Raw genomic sequence first — 22,350 nt, 5'->3', positions numbered from 1 at the left:
CCTGACAGACATATGTGTATGTTTTCACCATAATCGTCATTTATGAGGGTAAGCAATGTTAATAGGTCAAGAAATTGTCTCTGTAAGGTTTCTTGTTTCTTTAACAAAGCCCCTTAAAAATCAAGTGTCATTCTTATCTGTGATAAGATACCTCATCCTGGTACCTTTTTCCCATGTGTCAGTGGGTCCACTGTAGTTCAATAAAGTTCTATTTATCAAAAACTATTCTGAGGCAGCTGTTTTTCTCACCAGTAGCTTAATCAGAACATTTAAAAAAAAACATATTTGCTGAAAAATCCAGAGAGAAAGAGAGGAAAGAGAGCAAGGGAATGTCCCATGGTCATTGTACGAAGGTCAGGAAGGTACTACAGAAGTACAACAACAACAACCCAGCTGTGTTTTCTTCCTTATTTTCCCGTGATGTGATGTGCAATTATATTTAGCCCACCATGACACAACTAGAAGTTCAGTCAGCATCCCTTTACTCTCCCCACAGCTGACAGGACAGATATCCATGCTACCATTTCTATTCCCACTGTAAAGCTGACAGGACAGATATCCATGCTACCATTTCTATTCCCACTGTAAAGCTGACAGGACAGATATCCATGCTACCATTACTATTCCCACTGTAAAGCTGACAGGACAGATATCCATGCTACCATTTCTATTCCCACTGTAAAGCTGACAGGACAGATATCCATGCTACCATTTCTATTCCCACTGTAAAGCTGACAGGACAGACATCCATGCTACCATTTCTATTCCCACTGTAAAGCTGACAGGACAGATATCCATGCTACCATTTCTATTCCCACTGTAAAGCTGACAGGACAGATATCCATGCTACCATTTCTATTCCCACTGTAAAGCTGACAGGACAGATATCCATGCTACCATTTCTATTCCCACTGTAAAGCTGACAGGACAGATATCCATGCTACCATTTCTATTCCCACTGTAAAGCTGACAGGACAGATATCCATGCTACCATTTCTATTCCCACTGTAAAGCTGACAGGACAGACATCCATGCTACCATTTCTATTCCCACTGTAAAGCTGACAGGACAGACATCCATGCTACCATTTCTATTCCCACTGTAAAGCTGGCAGGACAGATATCCATGCTACCATTTCTATTCCCACTGTAAAGCTGACAGGACAGATATCCATGCTACCATTTCTATTCCCACTGTAAAGCTGACAGGACAGATATCCATGCTACCATTTCTATTCCCACTGTAAAGCTGACAGGACAGACATCCATGCTACCATTTCTATTCCCACTGTAAAGCTGACAGGACAGACATCAATGCTACCATTTCTATTCCCACTGTAAAGCTGACAGGACAGACATCCATGCTACCATTTCTATTCCCACTGTAAAGCTGACAGGACAGACATCCATGCTACCATTTCTATTCCCCACTGTAAAGCTGACAGGACAGACATCCATGCTACCATTTCTATTCCCACTGTAAAGCTGACAGGACAGACATCCATGCTACCATTTCTATTCCCACTGTAAAGCTGACAGGACAGACATCCATGCTACCATTTCTATTCCCACTGTAAAGCTGACAGGACAGACATCCATGCTACCATTTCTATTCCCACTGTAAAGCTGACAGGACAGATATCCATGCTACCATTTCTATTCCCACTGTAAAGCTGACAGGACAGATATCCATGCTACCATTTCTATTCCCACTGTAAAGCTGACAGGACAGATATCCATGCTACCATTTCTATTCCCACTGTAAAGCTGACAGGACAGACATCCATGCTACCATTTCTATTCCCACTGTAAAGCTGACAGGACAGATATCCATGCTACCATTTCTATTCCCACTGTAAAGCTGACAGGACACACATCCATGCTACCATTTCTATTCCCACTGTAAAGCTGACAGGACAGATACCCATGCTACCATTTCTATTCCCACTGTAAAGCTGACAGGACAGATACCCATGCTACCATTTCTATTCCCACTGTAAAGCTGACAGGACAGATACCCATGCTACCATTTCTATTCCCACTGTAAAGCTGACAGGACAGATACCCATGCTACCATTTCTATTCCCACTGTAAAGCTGACAGGACAGATACCCATGCTACCATTTCTATTCCCACTGTAAAGCTGACAGGACAGATACCCATGCTACCATTTCTATTCCCACTGTAAAGCTGACAGGACAGATACCCATGCTACCATTTCTATTCCCACTGTAAAGCTGACAGGACAGACATCCATGCTACCATTTCTATTCCCACTGTAAAGCTGACAGGACAGATACCCATGCTACCATTTCTATTCCCACTGTAAAGCTGACAGGACACACATCCATGCTACCATTTCTATTCCCACTGTAAAGCTGACAGGACAGATATCCATGCTACCATTTCTATTCCCACTGTAAAGCTGACAGGACAGATATCCATGCTACCATTTCTATTCCCACTGTAAAGCTGACAGGACAGATATCCATGCTACCATTACTATTCCCACTGTAAAGCTGACAGGACAGATACCCATGCTACCATTTCTATTCCCACTGTAAAGCTGACAGGACAGATACCCATGCTACCATTTCTATTCCCACTGTAAAGCTGACAGGACACGCATCCATGCTACACTCAGCATAGCTGTGCCAGCCAAGAGCACAGTTCAAGTAGAACAAACATGTTTTCATTCAGTTTGTGTGGGTGTCTGTATTTATGTGTGAGCATGAGTGTTTGCTTACATTGTTACATAAATATTTTCTGTCATTTTCAATGCTGCGAAAGTGTGACTGTATTTTATGGTTAGCGTGGCCCAGTGGGAAAATATTTGAATAGACTCCCAGGCTCACACAATAGATATGATGACAGATAAAAGCGTATTTACAGGAACACACTTCAACCCCTTGACACACTTTTGTCCCCACCTGCAAAACAGTTACTGTTGAATCACGGCTGGTGTAATCCACATCAACTACTTGTCAGAGGGTTTTTAACAGAAGTAGTTTGTTGTTTGCACTGTACATGATGTTATCTTTCTTTTATAACTAGCACTTCTTTGTGACACTTCAAATATTTAGAAATTAATATGTAATATCATAGACTGAGGGACCCAATACATTACTGCTCTGGCCAGAACTATCACGCGTACAAAAGCTATTGTTTCAGATGAAAAGAGTAAGAAGAGATAAAGAAAATATGTTTACAGGTTTGGAATCCGTACCCTCTCTCAATCCTTGGCCATTTTTTTCTGATAGATGTGAAAAGAGTCACAGGAAAGAGTATATCAAGAGGGAGTTCTTTTTTTAAGACACATTGTTATTGTTTTCTCTCAGAGCAGGAGAAAAAAGAGGTATGCACCCTCTCTCTCTTCTAGCCTAGTGGTTAGAGCATTGGCCAAGTAACTGAAAGGTTGCAAGTTCAAATCCCTGAGCTGACAAGGTACAAATCTGTCGTTCTGCCCCTGAACAGGCAGTTAACCCACTGTTCCTAGGCCGTCATTGAAAATAACTGACTTGCCAAGTTAAATAACGGTAAAATATGGTGTGATGCAGACAGGAGACAGACAGCCAATGGAGTGTAGTGCTGAGGGAGACACACACACACACAGTGGAGGGATTCCCCCACTTTATCACATATGTTAGCTCTGAAATACTTCAGCATCAGACCATTGTGCATAGTATGATTAAGCTAAGCCAGAACACCAAGCATCGTGCTCATATGCCTCTTCGATGCATGGCCTGAAATCCAACTGTGAAGGAGTGATTTTGCTGGCTCTTGGTTGGACTGTGCTCTCATTGTTTTTCCAGTGGCTCTAAATAACACCTGTTCCTACAAGAGGGTGATTATTGTAAAATCATCCCGCGTAATTGTTCTATAAGGCTGGTTCATTGTAAGTATTTCCTGCTCTGAAAGAGAACAACTCAAAACCATCAATGTAATGTTAAAATCCCCTGGTAACATATTGTGGACAAATAAATGCCATTTGGTGGGGTCAGTAGGTCCGTTCCATTATTACCAAGAGAACAAGGCTTCGTAATAAAGGGCAATTTTATTGATGGGGTTCAAGAGCTGTCCTCCACTCTATCCACCCTCCCCTCTCTGTCTGTCTCTCTCTCACACAGTATTTTCCTTACTCCCTGATTCTAGATGCTGATTTGCAGGTGTACCTAATCACTGTATGTGGTGTAGCAGCCAGATTGAATAGGTCTGTCCATGAATCACTCTGCTCCTCCCACCTCAACAACCGGCTCTGTAACAGCACAGCTGGCTGCACACAGAACACCCCAACAACCTGCTCTATAACACCACAGCTGGCTGCACACAGAACACCCCAACAACCTGCTCTATAACAGCACAGCTGGCTGCACACAGAACACCCCAACAACCTGCTCTATAACACCACAGCTGGCTGCACACAGAACACCCCAACAACCTGCTCTGTAACAGCACAGCTGGCTGCACACATAACACACCAACAACATACTCTGTAACACCACAGCTGGCTGCACACAGAACACCACCAACAACCTGCTCTGTAACAGCACAGCTGGCTGCACACAGAACACACCAACAACCTGCTCTGTAACAGCACAGCTGGCTGCACACATAACACACCAACAACATACTCTGTAACACCACAGCTGGCTGCACACAGAACACCACCAACAACCTGCTCTGTAACAGCACAGCTGGCTGCACACAGAACACACCAACAACCTGCTCTGTAACACCACAGCTGGCTGCACACAGAACACCCCAACAACCTGCTCTGTAACAGCACAGCTGGCTGCACACATAACACACCAACAACATACTCTGTAACACCACAGCTGGCTGCACACAGAACACCACCAACAACCTGCTCTGTAACAGCAGAGGTGTTCCACAACACTGGCCTCAGACTAGTTTGTGGAGCTGGTATGTTGACCAGAACACTTCACATCCGTCCCTGTGAGAGAGTTGTGCTCCAGCCCTGAGATCAGCAGCATTGGACTTAGAGGCCTGTTTTCCCTCTTTCAGATCCGTTTCCCTTCGGGAGGCAGGGATGGCTGTGTGTGTGTGTGTGTGTCTGTCTGTGTGTGTTTTTGTATGAGCCCAAAACATGTTTTCATGCTCCACATCTGCAGCCCCTTGTTTATCAGGAGATCCGTCATTATTCTCTCACGCCACAGAGCAGGTCTGCTCTCTGAGCCCACCTCCCTGCCCTTCATTGAGTCAATATAAAAACATACTTATTGGACCAACAAAAGGGGTCAAAGGTAACAACATGTAATGTTTTTAAATGAGCAGAACAATCTGTGCTGCTAGTAACACTATGCTTAGCCTCGGTTGGGGGACTGTTGAAAACAGAGGTGTCATGCCCAGATTCGCTTCATATTATGTGGACTGGTTGTCTGTGCCTGCACGATACTCCTGGTTCAAAAGTACAAACAGGAGAATTCTGCAGATATACAGTTGGGAAGTTTTGGTCATTGGGCACTCAAGAATGTTTTAGTTAATGTGTTAGAGGATCAGTGTGGGTGACATATTTTGGCCAGGTCTAACCTAGTGGAACCCAGGGGTGGTGCCTCCTCTAGTTTGAGCCTGGGAGCACTCGACTGGGCTTGAGATCTTCTTTACCATGTATTGTATTTTTTTCTACTCTGCCCTGATGTCTCTCGTCTTGTAATGCTGCCAGCAATGGGACTTATTTATGTATTTTGCATGTTGAATTATATCTGCAGAAGTCCCCAGGCCGGCTGTGATGTGGCCAGAATTTTTTTTAACCTTTCAGTGGAGAGAGAGAGAGAGAGAGAGAGAGAGAGAGAGAGAGAGAGAGAGAGAGAGAGAGAGAGAGAGAGAGAGAGAGAGAGAGAGAGAGAGAGAGAGAGAGAGAGAGAGAGAGAGAGAGAGAGAGAGAGAGAGAGAGAGAGAGAGAGAGAGAGAGAGAGAGAGAGAGAGAGAGAGAGAGAGAGAGAGAGAGAGAGAGAGAGAGAGAGAGAGAGAGAGAGAGAGACCGCACCATGGCAGTTTATCCAATATCCAGTCATGTGCAATGTCACAGCAGGGGGGAATGGTTGTTGGGAATGCTGTAATCCTGGCATTTCCCTTTGGTGGCCCTGGGCAGAACCCAGCAATGCCTTCTGTGCAGGATTAGCCTCTCTCTGAACCGCAAGTAACAGTGAGTAGAGAGTGGGATTACCTCTACAGCCGAACGTGTGTGTGTGCGCTCACACGCTTGCAAGTCCATGTGTCACACTCTTTACCCCTGAGAGATACAGAGTGAGGTAAAGTCAGTTCAGTACACATGGATCAAGATAGCTGCAGTTAAAAGAGATGGTATAATTATGATAATGCTGAATGTGGTTAATAGGCACTGTATATCAGTTTGTACCACAATAGGAAAACACGTTATTTCATTGTTGTAATGGAAAATATATATTTTTTGTGTATCCTATCATCAGGTGACTACTTTAGGAGACAAAATATGTTACCTCATGTTTTTAAGTTTCAACTCTCCAATGGGTTAAAATGTGCCAGTTTTGTCCATCAGTTGCTAAGGAAGTGGAGCCTCGTTGTGCAGGAAACAGGGAGTGCAATTTCCTGTTATGCAGAAACGTTTTAAGGGACTTCTGTCCTCCAATCAGACTTCAGATGTATGGGCAGGAAATCATGTCCAAATAGCAGCAGTCTCTGGGATCCCACACATTCTGTTTTTAGCTGGATGTCTCTGAGCTGCCAGGATTCAATAAATACTTTATAATTGTAAGTTAGCTTACAGTCACACTAGTCTGGCTAACACATAACTCAAAGTCCTCCTGACTTCAGAGTCTGGAAAGAATATTTATACGTTGTCTGCATGATGAGTCGATAATGAAGGGATGTGCTTTTTTACTGATTGGTTCGGCTCTGTGTCTTTCTCACTCAATCACCCACATAGACAACCACACACAGCCCTCGATTGCTAACCACTTCCAATACAACTGTTGCATTTCAAAATCCAAATAATGTGAGGCCTTAACCTCCCAGGAAACCAGAAAACATTTGAGAGAACCAATCAAAGCTCAGCACATTCACACACGGACAGTGTGGTGAAGAAGGCACGACAGCAACTATTCAACATCAGGATGCTGAAGAAATTCAGCCTGTCACCGAGGGCCCTCACAGTGTTCTACAGGAGCACCATCGAGAGCATACTGTCGGGCTGCATCACAACCTGGTACAGCAACTCCACTGCTGCAGACCGCAAGGCACTACAGAGGGTGGTACGCTCAGCCAAATGCACCATTGGATGCACACCGCCTGCCCTCCAGGACAAATACAATACCAGGTGTTGCAGGAAGGCCAAGAAGATCATCAGGGACCCCGTAGTAGAGATGAGCCATCCAAGCCATGGCCTGTTTTCCTTGTTTGCATCAATCAGATGCAGGCAGTATAGGGAAAAAAATGTAAATCTGGCCAATAGATTATATATTAGATTAGATTCTACTCCCAGACCATCAGGCTGCTAAATACACCACTAGTCAGCTACCTGCTGACTATCTCCCCAAGACTGGTGGAGAACTCTCAACAATCATTTTTATGATATCACATTGGTAATATCATAGCTAAACAGGGATTGGTTAAAACCCTGGATGGGAGACCAAAGTGGAGCTGCACATAGATAAATTCTCCAGTCGGAGGTGCTGTCCAATTTATTGTTTATTTTTATGATTGTGGATATAATGTTAAAGATTTGATGTTGTTTTAAAGGTACAAATTCAACAATTTATACAAGGTTTGTCTATGTTAAAATTAGGTTACCATGATGAAATTTCACCCCAAAACAACAGTTGCCATTAAAATCCAATGCATTTTCCACGTAGATTCCATGTCACAATACGTTGACAAATTACGTTGAAACAACGTTGATTCAACCAGTTTGTGACCAGTGGGTTCCTCCTCAGGAAACGCCAGGGAACTCCCCCTGCGCTCAGATCCCAGTCTCCAGCATATGTTCAGTCGCGACTCTCACCGCATATGCACGCGCCACCAGTCGAGGACCGCTACAGCTGGAAAGTAACTTGACACAATAAAAATGACATAAAACTAAGGTTATTGTTTTACCTTTCTGGTATTTGAATAGCTTTCCTTTCTGTTTCTCGGAATACGTGTGGTCTGGAATATAGCCTACGGGATGTTGCTTTCTCACAAGGATTAATGAACGATAAATGGTTCGGATGCTCGCGCGGATGGTTCCTGAAAATGGACACAGGTATGAGAGCACTTCGATTTGAACAAATGTAGCCTACTAATCAAATAGGCCCTAGGTCTTGACAACATTTGTTCATTTCATAATAAAACGCTGCATTGTCTGAGTTGTTTTATCCCGATAAAAAAAGGACTGTAAGAATGCGTCCTACCCATAACAAAACGGGAACGGGACTCTGTGTGAAGGGAGGGGGACAGACTTGTGCTGCCTACAATTTGTGGAAGTTGACAAGACCTGGGATCACAATGCCACAGACTGGGATAGCCTATAGGCGTGGTTGACTAGCCAAATAGAGGTCAAAGTGTTGTTTAGATATAGAACTGGTAATGCAATTCCAATCTTATCATTTCAATCATTGAAATTCCAAGTGTGAAAAGAGTCACTAGGTCTTTAGTCTATATCTGAAACTGTGAACAACTACAGTGCAGTAGTTAGGCTTTCTATGATGTAGTGTTAAGGGAAATGACTGTTGGTGGTCTACAAATATATCTAATATATAGGATAATCGATTTATCTAATATCGAAACACATGAGTGATTATGAATTTATAGACACCAGATATTCTTTTGATAATGTGCATTATAGATTTTTGACAAGTTTGTCAATGGCATTGTTCTGTTGTAATTATGGGGACAGTTTACAAGGACTAAGTAAGCCTGTATGATGCTTGTCACATTGCTGCTTTGTTGAGAATCTGATTGGTTCTTCAAGGTACAGCCAGGGGTGCTGTTTTCCTCAGGTTATGTTGAGGAGATCTTATCACAGGAGGCTGGTGGCGCCTGAATTGGGGAGGACGGGAGAATCTGATTGGTTCTTCAAGGTTATGTTGAGGAGATCTTATCACAGGAGGCTGGTGGCGCCTGAATTGGGGAGGACGGGCTCATGGTAATGGCTGGTGCGGAGTTGGTGGAATGGTTTCAAATACATCAAACACATGGTTTCCATGATACCATTCCATTTACTTTGTTCCAGCCATTATGAGCCGTCCTTCCCTCAGCTGCCTCCACTGGATCATATAAATGTAATGTAATGTCCTTATGTAATGTCCTTCTGTGTCCTGTTTGACCATATATGTATATTGTATATATCATATATATATCATATGACCATATGTTTTATTTTGTCTTCAGTTTCTTTGTCCCTTGAAACTCATAACTTCAAAGGAGCAAAAACAGTCTATGAGAGGGGCTTCTTTCCAGTGAATTGCAGAAAGTGACTTGGGGAAATCCTTTAGTAAATCCTTTAGTAAATCCTTTAGTAAATCCTTTAGTAAATCCTTTAGTGTTAACTTGTGTCCCTCTGAGCAAAGTGTTCACTGCCAATACGCTTCCCAGGTGCCCTAGTCCAACGGATAGGGGAAATAATCATGCATTTTGTGATAAAATTATCAAACTTGGTACACTAATTCTAGATACCTTAAGGGGACAATCCGCAGTTGAAATGATAACGCAGGGTCCTCTCTGCCCCTGTTTCGGGTTAAAAGCTGAGGGATGGGGCTGGAAAAATGTAATCACTCTCAAATTCATAGACTGAGCTGTGGATGAAGGCCTGAACATCCATGCGATGAAAATGATAGTTTTAACTATGTTTGAGCCTATACAGTGTTTGTTTATATTTACTTTGTTTACAAACATTTGGAGTAAAACAAGCGTATATTTTGGGTTCTGATGGGGTACGACTGTTGAACTTAGCTTATGAGGCATTTATGAATTAATTTAGAAAACCAAAAATGGATGTAGCAACTGCAGATTGCCCCTTTAAGTAAGGAACATTTTAATGATTGGAAGCAGTCTGGGAAGCAAAATTTACATTCGTAGGATAGCCGGAGGCAAAGTAATTAATATTCATAAGTTATTTTGGGTGATTGGTTGAGACAGTAAGAACCAAATGACTTGAGAAACCTACCTTCAGCTCAATTCATTGGGAAATAAATTAAAGCCTCACCAATCTATTTAAGTTTCACTGTTCGATCATTCATAAGAGGAGTCCACTAATCCTTATTTTTACATTTACACAAACTGTCTGTTGCTTGATGTTATCCCAAATGTATCAAAGAATATGAAATCCACAATTTATTGGATAGTAATGGCTACTGCCTGGCCAGTGAGCTAGCTAGCTACATTTAAGTCATTTAGGTATCCTAAATGTGGTGGTCAGTGGATAAACTATGACTTGAACATATTTGTCTGAAAACAAACTAGCCAATTATTGTTTCCCATGGTGTTATCATCTTTAACTAGTTTACTATTGTAGCCCGTGTGCCCATGAGCTAGCGTTGTCGTTTGGTGTCCACGATAAGCTAACTATTAGCTAGCTAGTTGGCTACTGCATGGCCAGTGTGAGCCAGCATGCTAGCTAGCTACATTTCAGTCGGTAGCTATCCTTCTAAATGCAGTGGTCACTGGATAAACTAGCTATGAGTTGAATATATTTGTCTGAAAACAAACAAGTAGCCAGTTATTGTTGCCCATGGTGGAATCACATCTGCAGCTGGCTCCTGAAGCATATGATGTGTCCATGAGCAACGGTATGGTCTAAAAGGGATACAGCTTTTGTCAAAATTGAGTTTTCGTAGCAGGTTTAGGAGAACTTACGTAGCAGGTTAGGAAAATATAAGATAGTAGGATAATTAGTTTAGGAAAATGTTTAGGGTTAGCAAATAAGCAACAACCTTTTACGTCAATTTGTCAAAAGCTGCATCCCATCTAGACTTGACCATGAGCTCCCAAGTCTAGACGCAATCTAGCTAAGGTTAGTTAGCCAGCGTCACTAGCTGCACTGTTTCATAAAAAAACGGCTGAGGTAACTCAAACCTTGTAGCTAGCTAGCAAGCCCTCCTTTGCGACAATGTTATTGGCATGCGGGAATATTAGATATGTATTTTCATTTTAAGATAACTGTCCTTAAAGTTGTTGGTTACTACTGGTTTTAGATTCGAGGCAAGATAAAATGTCTGCAATGTATTTTGTGTTTTGGTAAGGGCTCGGAGTGATGTCACACACCCAAGAAGGCTCAGCCAATCACCTGGCAGATAATGACTTTGCCTCTGGCTATCCTACAAAAGTATATTTGCGTCTGGGAAGCCAGTGTGGGGTGGTTAAGATTTTTGTTTTGTCGAACATGCTCTGTTTTGGTAGTCTCTCGTAGATTGTATTTTCAACCTGCAACTATCAGAAAATACCACTGATCACATTTTTTCACACTTTCACAGTGTTAGTTTCATCAGCTGTTGTACAATTAAGCAATAAGGCCAGATGTGTGGTATATGGCCAATATACCATGGCTAACGGTCCTGCAACAGTCTTCTTCTGGATATTCAGTGGTCCTCACCCTGGCTTGTCCTTTGTTGGTCATCTTGGTTTTTGGTTAAGATAAAAAAAAGTCCTTTAACCTCTAGTTCCCTCTACTGGCCATCCCACCACTGCCGCCATATAAAGGGGATGAACAAGGAGGCAACGAAAGACAGCTAGGTAGGGGTGAAAATATTAGGGGTTTTATTTTCCCAAACATTAAGTTGTTTACAAAGTAAGATAATTCAAAAACCATAGTGCATAAAAAGAGTAGTTTAGGGTATGTAAAATAGCAACGTAAAACTGTTCTAAATGTATAACTGCGGTCTACATCACTGAACAGGCGCAACTCTCAGGGTTAACTGAAGCCATAAGGTTAGCACATAGAATATAAAGTGAATGGCCAGTTCCAAATTTCTCAGGCAGGTAGGCTACAAAGATACACGTAAATGATTGAGGATCTATTCCTTACATTTTTAGCATTAACATGATTTTAAGCATTAACATGATTAGTTGTAAATACAGTATATCAATTTTAAATAGAAAATTCGAGCATATTTTAAACTGGGGAAATCCGTTTTCCCTATGCTGGATGTAGGGGGAATCTCCCCGATGCACCCTTCCATGTCAGGATAATAAAATGTGCCAATTAGCAGCACGCCGTCTAACAAACACACCTGGCCACCAAGCTGTAGACAAGGCACTAGAAAAGAGCTGAAATGGTAAAAAAATTTGAAAACAGATTGTTAATAAAGTTGCAAATATAAATCAACGAGCTGCATTGGTTCTAATTGGACAGGATTCACATTGCCATATTGCCATAAATAACTGGTACATACAACCTAATGATATCTTTAAATGTTTTAAGTGGTGAGGAGAGCACAATAAAATAACCCAACTATGCCATATACTGTATATCTGTCCTTAAACGTTTTGCAAAAATATGCTAGAAATGTGCCCTCAAATTACTGTTCTGTAATTTGAATTGGCCATAACTTCATTAGTAAATGATATATTAAGCTTAATGATGGCTTAAAATGTTCCAGGTAGTATGGAAAACACAATCAAATGGATCATGTATGTTTTTTAATGTTTAAAAATGCTGTCTAAATCACAGATTGTTGTTGATATTTTGATCCCTCCATTGAGATGATAACATTTCAGCATGCTCATAATGATTTCAAAATATTGTATGATATCTGTGGATTAGAATGATGGCACGTACTAGAACAGTGCTTGCATAATAAGTAATCGTAGCCTAAGTATTACGTACTATACATCCTATTCAAAATGGTAGAGTTCTATTGGAATGGTTTCATGTCCATGGTTCAATTTTCAACATTCTTGGAATTAAGTAAGGTTTCTTGTCACATTGCTTGAAATGGACAAAATACAGAATGTCATATTATTTATCATTGTAATCAGTAGACTTTAGGGAACCCCCATTTGAAGCCCCTCTGGAAACTTCTTTCTCAAGTTACGGATCCGGATTATGTTCTGCGCATATGTTATTTTATGCACAAACTTTTATACGTACAGTTTATCTTTATGGGGCATTGTGTGTATTGTGCGCTTTGAAATATAAAGTTAAAGTTGGAAGTTTACATACACTTAGGTTGGTCATTAAAACTCATTTTTCAACCACACCACAAATTTCTTGTTAACAAACTATAGTTTTGGCAAGTCGGTTGGGACATCTACTTTGTACATGACACAAGTCATTTTTCCAACAATTGTTTACAGACAGATTATTTCACTTATAATTCACTGTATCACAGATCCAGTGGGTTAGAAGTTTACATACACTAAGTCGACTGTGCCTTTAAACAGCTTGGAAAAGTCCAGAAAATGATGTCATGGCTTTAGAAGCTTCTGATAGGCTAATTGACATAATTTGAGTCAATTGGAGGTGTACCTGTGGATGTATTTTAAGGCCTACCTTCAAACTTAGTGCCTCTTTGCTTGACATCATGGGAAAATCAAAAGAAATCAGCCAAGACCTCAGATACAAAATTGTTGACCTTCACAAGTCTGGTTCATCCTTGGAAGCAATTTCCAAACACCTGAAGGTACCATGTTCTTCTGTCCAAACAATAGTATGCAAGTATAAACACCATGGGACCACGCAGCCGTCATACCGCTCAGGAAGGAGATGCGTTCTGTCTCCTAGAGATGAACGTACTTTGGTGGAAAAGTGCAAATCAATCCCAGAATAACAGCAAAGGACCTTGTGAAGATGCTGGAGGAAACAGGTACAAAAGTATCTATCTAGTATCTATATAGTCCTATATCGATATAACCTGAAAGGCCGCTCAGCAAGGAAGAAGTCACTGCTCCAAAACCGCAATAAAAAGCCAGACTACGGTTTGCAACTGCACATGGGGACAAAGATCGTACTTTGGAGAAATGTTCTCTGGTCTGATGAAACAAAAATAGAACTGTTTGGCCATAATGACCATCGTTATGTTGGAGGAACGTTATGTTTGGGTATGCTTGCAAGCCAAAGGACATCATCCCAACCGTGAATCAGGGGGGTGGCAGAATCATGTTGTGGGGGTGCTTTGCTGCAGGAGGGACTGGTGCACTTCACAAAATAGATGGCGTCATGAGGAAGTGTAATTATGTGGATATATTGAAGCAACATCTCAAGACATCAGTCAGGAAGTTAAAGCTTGGTCGCAAATGGGTCTTCCAAATGGACAATGACCCCAAGCATACATCCAAAGTCCAAAATGGCTTAAGGACAACAAAGTCAAGGTATTGGAGTGGCCATCACAAAGCCCTGACATCAAACCTTCAGAAAATGTGTGGGCAGAACTGAAAAAGCGTGTGCGAGCAAGGAGGCCTACAAACCTGACTCAGTTACACCAGCTCTGTCAGGAGGAATGTGCCAAAATTCACCCAACTTATTGTGGGAAGCTTGTGGAAGGCTTCCTGAAACATTTGACCCTAGTTAAACAATTAAAGGCAATGCTACCAAATACTAATTGAGTGTATGTAAACGTCTGACCCACTGGGAATGTGATGAAAGAAATAAAAACTGAAATAAATAATTCTCTCTACTATTATTCTGACATTTCACATTCTTAAAATTAAGTGGTGATCTTAACTGACTAAGACAGGGAATTTTTACTAGGATTAAATGTCAGGAATTGTGAATTTGGCTAAGGTGTATGTAAACTTCCGACTTCAACTGTACATAGCATTCTGTTGGTGGCAAGAATTTTATATAATAATTTAAATTGACAAACTGTAATTGTTGAGTCAAGGGTATTTTTTGTACCGGTTCAAAACCATGTGCCATGGAATTGGTACATCAAAAATCTCCCATTTACCTTGCAACCTGTATGGCGCAGCTGTCAACATTGTTGTCCTCAGATGAAACTGGTATATTTTTCTATTTATGCCAGTTCCTTTTAGCTAATTTGTATCTGTAATATCTGGCAGGCAGATAAGTGCCTTACCTTCTCCCTTATCCACTTGCCTCCTCCATTTTTTTGTGGTAGTTCTGCAATCAATTGGTTGTACATTTAGATTGAGGAGATATTCCCATATATTTTCGCTAACTGCATATGTGACATAACTCCTCCATTTATATTCATAATATCATTAATGCATATAATACCATTTAAATAACAAAATCCATAAAGAATGTTTTTTTATGAATCAATATATTTGAGTTTAACCATAACATTTGTTTTTTGTGTAGACCGCTAACCTCACAATTTTCCCCCTCTGTAAATTTTGAATAATCCATTATCTTGTTTGGATATATCTAGTAGTAGCTCATGATGATGTCTTTTGTTTTCTTTTCAGATTTTAAGAAGCCTCCTCTTGCTCCTAAACCAAAACTTGTGAGTCACCTTGCCTTCAAGCTTCCTTCCCCCCTCATGTCCCGGCCCTGCTCCTTAGCCAGGGGCCCCAAACCTCCCATCGCCCCCAAACCCACAGTACCACATGACCCTGAGGAGCGCGACTCCTCCCTACTCTGCAACAACGCCCAGGAGGGGTGCACCAACGGGGACCTGCTGTCCTCAGATGAGGACCTAGACCAGGAGAACGAGCCAGAGGACTGTCTGAGTGGAGGGAAGGGGCTAGAGGAGGAGGAGCCAGTGGAACCTCAGTATGACTCATACTCTCTCAGTTCAGGGGTCAACGATCCTGAGAATGGTTATGAAGAGCAGATCGAACCGGAGGAGGAGGAGGAGGAGATGATGCAGGAGAAAGAGGAGGACTGGAGGTTAACTGACAGTGTTCAAGCAGAGGAGGTGGATTCTCTGGACACACTGGGGGTCAGTGATGCTGGATTCACAATTTATTCAGTGGACTCGGTGGAGATAATCGACACGGACATCACTGATGAGATTGACACAGAGGGCTGCTACGCTGGCGAGGCGCTGGCCGACACAGATGGCTTCTCTATCACCAGCATTGAGGAGGAGGAGGCAGCATGCTACTTCTGTGAAACTTGGCCTGGGAAAGAAAAAAAGGAGAATGTGGAGGAAGAGCACCAAATAGAGGAAGAAGAAGAAGAAGCAGCTGATACCACAGCAGATACAGAATCTCTCTCTGAGGAACACATAGATCTCCTTGTCAAAGACAACGTAGAGGAGGACCTTGTTACCCAAGAGCCTTCATCCTTCAAGGAGGAGGATGAAGGGGAAGTAGAGGAATCCTCACCTTACCCTGGTAGTCCTACCAATGTCCTACAGGAGGACTTTGGATATGATGTCATTGGTCCCTCAGAGGAGAGAGCACAAAGGTATCAACCATATTCCCTAATTGATGAAGAGCCTATGACTGTTCAGTACACTATGGAAGAGGGTGAGCGCCAACACAGCAAACATAAAGCAAAACAACTTTTCAACACAGAGGAGGAAGCAGTTGACCCTAGCCTGGAACCCTACTACATCTCAACTGAGGACATTGTGGATCCAGAGCAGAGCCCTGCAGAGGGCAAAGGTGACGGATCAGCAGAGAGTGAGAGCACACCGGAAGAATCTTCACTGGTCACAACAGAGACCACGGAACCCAGTGAGTACGCAGCCATAGGTGACGATGACTCCCTGTGTGAGGACATGGGTCATATTGAGTGTGTCTCTTCTGAGGACTACGTCGAGATAGGAGATGACGATGATGACGACAGGGAGAACATGACAGGTTCATGTCAGAGAAGGATGCCTGTAGTCCAGAGGGTGGAGGCTTTCTTGAACCAGAGTAACAACCAGCCCCGTTTCAGGCTGGTGTCCATCTCTGTGCCAGCGGAGACAGACATCTCCCAGGCCTCATCGTTCTCTGACAGCCAGCTGCGCTCCCCAGATGACTCTGATGTGTTCAGGGATGAGGAGGACCTTGAGGGCCACATCATTCCCTACCTGGATGAGACAACCGACATAGAAGGTAACCTTAGTGATGAGCATGTCTACGAAGAGGCAGGCCTGGACTCAGAGGGGGAGAATTTCCTGCCTTTTGACAGAAAATCCATTGTGACCAGGTCCCGGTCGTTGTCAGGGAAAGTGCCTGGTTATGTGCCTGATACGGTTCCTGAGGAGGCGGGCTCCGAGTTCCACCTTCAGAACTACTGCGAGGTAGATTTGGACCGGAGTGGACCCACGCTGAGCAGCAGTCCCATGTTAAACTCAACCTGGGCCAAGAGCTCATCCAAACAACATCGCTTTCTCCTGTACCCCCGCTCCTTCTCCATGGAGGGACGGGACCTGCCCCTGTGTGTGTACAGGGAGGGCCAGGGTTCCCCAGGGGAGAGGAGGGAGGACAGCCTCTCCCTGCCCTGTGTTATGGGCTCTTCTGGAAGCTTCACCCAGCAAAGTCCCCTGCCCTCCAGCGGCCTGTCCACCCCTACTTCAATGGTGGACATCCCTCCTCCCTTTGAGCTAGCATACATCACCAAGAAGCCCATCACCAAGAGCTCTCCATCCCTGTTCATCGAGGGGGACTCCCCAGACAGGCAGAAAAAGAAGAAGTCCTCCTTCAAGCGCTTCCTGATGCTGAAGTTCAGGAGGAAGACAGAGAGCAAGCTGCTGGTGGACGTCAATGTGTCCTCCAGGTCCTCCCCTGAGTCCAGCCACCACGGCCCTGCCAGGGTCCTTGATTTAGACAGGCGCTGCACAGGCAGCTCCCCGCAACTCAAGTCCCGGATGGTCAGTAAGCCCCAGCGGTCTCCGGACTCCCCCTCCACCTTCCTGTTCTATAAGGATGGGAAGAGAAAAGGGGGTTCCGTGGCCTTCCTCAACCGCAGTGTGGCACGGGTGGAGTCCTTTGAGGACCGCTCCCGCGCCCCCTACACCCCCCTCCCTCTGACCAAGCCCCGCTCCATCTCCTTTCCCAACACTGACATGTCAGACTATGAGAATATCCCCGCCCAGACCCTCAGCTCCGACTATGAGAACATCCAGATCCCTTCCCGGAAGCCTGTACGACCTGGGACCTTTGCAGAGTTCTTTGACCACACGAGTCGGGTGCTGTCCTCTGCCAATGACACTGATGGTTACGTGGATATGAGTAGCTTCCCTGGGTTTGAGAGAAAAGCTCAGTCGCCTGAGCAAGAGCCTGAAAGGTATGGGTAAATTCAAGGTGTATAGTTTGCACTGGTAACACACTTGTAATATTCATGTAACATACAACACACTTGTAACATTCATTTTTTTTAATGTGTGGTGGGTTATGTGTGTACTGTATGAGAGTGAACCACTGAAGTAGATAGATGCTCCCGGTTGTAATATTAGTGATCCCTGCCACCTCTTATACAGAGCACTAGTCTTTTTGATTACTGTGTCCCCGTTGTGTGTGTACTACTCCCTAGGGATAAGGGATTTAGAACTGTTTCTTAGGGAGGGTCCCTTGCTGCCTTGACCACACAGTGGTCAGTCACAAGGAGACCGTGGGGCCGCAGGACTGGTGGAGACAGCTTGGAAGTTGTGCTTACATGTTCAGTCACATACAGTAGGAATTAGTTTATCATTGAGGAATGCATATATCAATTCATTTTGGCAGGTCATAGTTTGCTTTGGATGGCTACCAAAGGTATTATACAGACCTCCTTGGATGATTCATTTTCAGAACATTTTGGACTCATCACTCTTCCCTCCAGGCAGGTAATCAGAAAGAAGATTGGGAGATGCAATCTCAGTATTCCGTTAGCTCTATGATGTGTTGCCCTCAGCAATGCAGTATAGTAGCCATGTTTACTATTCTGGAGGTGTATGGGAGTTAAACACAAGGGTGTTTTGATACACAAGTCTCTGGGAATCCTCTGAATTAGTGATGCTGTTGCATGTTGTTGCATCACAAGCTTCCAAAAGATGTTCAGTTCACATTAACGCAGGGGTGTCAAACATACGATATAGTAAAGGGGGTCCAATCCGGCCTGCAGGTGGTTTGAGTAAAAAAAATCAATATACTTAAAAATGACTAAAACCAAATGGAAACTGTGTAGAAATTATAATGGACCTATATTCATACAGTTTCTTGACAGTGTCCAAAAATCGGTGCAGCCCTCTGGACCTCGTTGAAGACCGGATGCGGCCCCTGGTGCAAAATTTGTTTGACACCACAGCATTAAGGTGACATATTGGTGCACTGCACATTTTAGATTACAATTTTAATACCCACATTGTTCAATTGAACACTTTCTTAGTGTGTATAATATGACCCACCGAAATAGTGTTAAACTAACACTTTCAGTGTTGATAAACTAACACCCCAAGAGTGTTGAGTCCCTAACATCAAGGGTGTTGCAAATTCAGACTTAAATTAACACTTTCTTAGAGCTGATGCTGTTCATAGTGTTAGGGAATGAACACCTGTGGTCTTACAGTAACTTGTTTTGGGGTGTTGTTTTAACACTGTAGGACAGGGATCATCGACTAGATTCAGCCACAGGCCGATTTTTTTCTTGAGTGGATGGTCGGGGGGCCGGACCATAATGACAAATCATTTGTAGACTGCAAATTGACCGCAAGAAGCCGAATATAATGTTTTGACTAAAACATAATCATTTCAAACCTTGCTTACATTTGTATACGGTCACCTCTTGCCCCTTTATTATGCGTGGGAATACTTTGGAAAAGATTTCTTATATTAAAATCACTTGGAGCTGATTTCCTGGATTTTATGTCCTTCAGAAAGTTTTCAGGCCCCTTGACATTTTCCACGTTTTGTTACATTACAGCCTAATTCTAAAATGGATTAAGTTGTTTTTTTCCCTTCAGCAATCTACACACAATTCCCCATAATAACCAAGCGAAAACAGTAACTTTTTTATTTTAGCAAATGTATTAAATATAAAAAACAAAAATACCTTATTTACATAAGTATTCAGACCCTTTCCTATGAGCATCCTGTTTCCATTGATCATCATTGAGATGTTTCTACAACTTGATTGGAGTCCACCTGTGATAAATTCAATTGATTGGACATGATTTGGAAAGGCACACACCTGTCTATATAAGGTCCCACAGTTGACAGGTCATGTCAGAGCAAAAACAAAGTCATGAGGTTGAAGGAATTTTTCCGTAGAACTCAGAGAGGATTGTGTCGAGGCACAGATCTGTGGAAGGGCACCAAAACATTTCTGCAGCGTTGAAGGTCCCCAACAACACAGTGGCCTCCATCATTCTTAAATTGAAGAAGTTTTTGAACTACCAAGACTCTTCCTACAGCTGGTCGCCCAGCCAAACTGAGCAATCGGGGGAGAAGGACCTTGGTCAGGGAGGTGACCAAGAACCCGATGGTCACTCTGACAGAGCTCCTTTGTGGATATGGGAGAAACGTCCAGAAGGACAACCATCTCTGCAGGACTCCACCAATCAGTTCTTTATGGTAGACTGGCCAGACGGAAGCCACTCCTCAGTAAAAGGCACATGAAAGCCTGCTTGGAGTTTGCCAAAAGGCACCTTAAGACTCTCAGACCATGAAAAACAATATTCTCTGGTCTGATGAAACCAAGATTGAACTCTTTGGCCTGAATGCCAAGCATTACGTCTGGAGGAAACCTGGCACAATCCCTACGGTGAAACATGGTGGTGGCAGCATCATGCTGTGGGGGATATTTTTCAGCGGCAGGGACTGGGAGACTAGTCGGGATCGAGGCAAAGAAGAACAGAGCAAAGTAGAGAGAGAGATCCTTGATGAAATCCTGCTCCATTGCGCTCAGGACCTCAGACCGGGGTGAAGGTTCACCTTCCAACAATAGAGTGATCCTAAGCACACAGCGAAGACAATGCAGGAGTGGCTTTGGGGCAAGTCTCTGAATGTCCTTGAGTGGCCCAGCAAGAGCCCGGACTTGAACCCAATCGAACAGCTCTGGAGAAACCTGAAAATAGCTGTGCAGCAATGCTCCCCATCCAACCTGACAGAGCTTGAGAGGATCTGCAGAGAAGAATGGGAGAAACTCCCCAAATACAGGTGTGCCAAGCTTGTAGCGTCATACCAAAAAGACTCGATGCAGTAATCGCTGCCAAATGTGCTTCAACCAAGTACTGAGTAAAGGGTGTCAATACATAAATGTTTAAATTATGTAAATGTGATATTTCCATTTTTTCTATAAAATATATAATTTATAAAATCCTGTTTTTGCTTTGTCATTATGGGATATTGGGTGAAGATTGATGAGCGAAAAACAATTTCATACATTTTAGAATAAGGCTCCAGTTGGGGAATCCTGCAGATTAAAGCATTATTTTCATATCTGTTTCCAAGGGTGCCTTTTGAGTGAATTTTAGAAGTAACAGTACCACCAATGACTGTGTTTGCTAGTGACAGAGACATGATTGTTAAAATACTTTGACAGCCTTATTTTACCTTAACACAGTGGTCTGAAACTCCTGGTTTGCAAGCCATAATATGATGGCTTGCAAATTGTATATTTCCTATTGGAATCCAGCCAGTATTAGAATATCCAACAATTGAAACTTTTAATCACTGCAGTTAGAATGACTGCCAAGGTAGGGAAGAATGATAAATGAGACTACTTAAACCGTCTAAAATGGTACAGCCATCTCAATAATGGGAAAATGTTATTTATCTTTGTGTAGTATAAGATCAATTACTCAATCAATGTACATGCAGAAACATAGATATTAAAACAAGCTATTTCTAAAAAGCAACCTGCAATAAATCATACTGGGAAATATGATACTATGGCCCCTTCCCATGTCTTTTTCACTCTGAGAGAGCTAGCGGAAATAAATTAAACGCAGTAGAGTAGCACCTGATTAACACTTCATTTATTCACCACAGGTGGCGTCAATTTCAATCCCACTGGTGTTAACCCCACTAGAATCAACACTCAGATATAACACTCACAACACTTGTTACCTCACCACAGAGATGTTAATACCTACACATTTGTTGTGTGCTTTTAAGGAATTTCTAATGAAATTGTTTGCAAATAAAGGGTCAGAGATCCACTGCCTGTACCAAACACATAGGGTCTTACTGTTTTCTACTCTCTCATTTGAACTGATATGGTTTTAGACTGCACATTTTGACTGTCTTTACTTTCCATAGCAGGCTTTTGGCTATTAATCAGTTTGTCATGGTCATGAGAATTACACTGTATGTTGTAGCTGAAGGTTGGTGAGCAGTGATCAGGGGATCTGCCTGTAGGTGTTGGCTAAAGACAATACAGACTCAAACTTGAATTGATGTTCGACAACTCAGACTCGCGACACATTTGGCAAGGACTACAGACTATCTGGACACCACCCTGGGTCTGGGCACCACCCTCTACAACTGGATCCCGGACTTTTTGACGGGCAGTCCACAGGCAGTGAAGATTGGCATCAACTTCTCCTTCACACTGATT

At 42.9% G+C, this 22,350-nt stretch overlaps 1 protein-coding gene across 2 annotated transcripts in view; it reads left to right on the top strand.

Annotated features, from left to right (window-relative positions):
- Positions 1 to 7,977: 7,977 nt before the first annotated feature.
- The window catches only part of LOC135539967 (FYVE, RhoGEF and PH domain-containing protein 5-like), a 63,671-nt gene continuing 49,298 nt past the window's right edge, over positions 7,978 to 22,350 (top strand). The window contains exons 1-2 of one of the 2 annotated variants that reach the window (XM_064966243.1): positions 7,978 to 8,238; positions 15,342 to 18,099. In XM_064966243.1, the coding sequence (XP_064822315.1) occupies positions 8,184 to 8,238; positions 15,342 to 18,099 (2,813 nt within the window). In that variant the 5' untranslated portion in view covers positions 7,978 to 8,183. The remainder of the gene's footprint in view (positions 8,239 to 15,341; positions 18,100 to 22,350) is intronic. The other variant, XM_064966244.1, reaches the window with a different exon arrangement.

This window comes from Oncorhynchus masou, chromosome 5 (assembly GCF_036934945.1).
Source record: "Oncorhynchus masou masou isolate Uvic2021 chromosome 5, UVic_Omas_1.1, whole genome shotgun sequence".
NCBI lineage: Eukaryota > Metazoa > Chordata > Actinopteri > Salmoniformes > Salmonidae > Oncorhynchus > Oncorhynchus masou.
The sequence above is the reverse complement of the archived record's forward strand: the minus strand, read 5'-3'. Positions and strand labels throughout refer to the sequence as shown.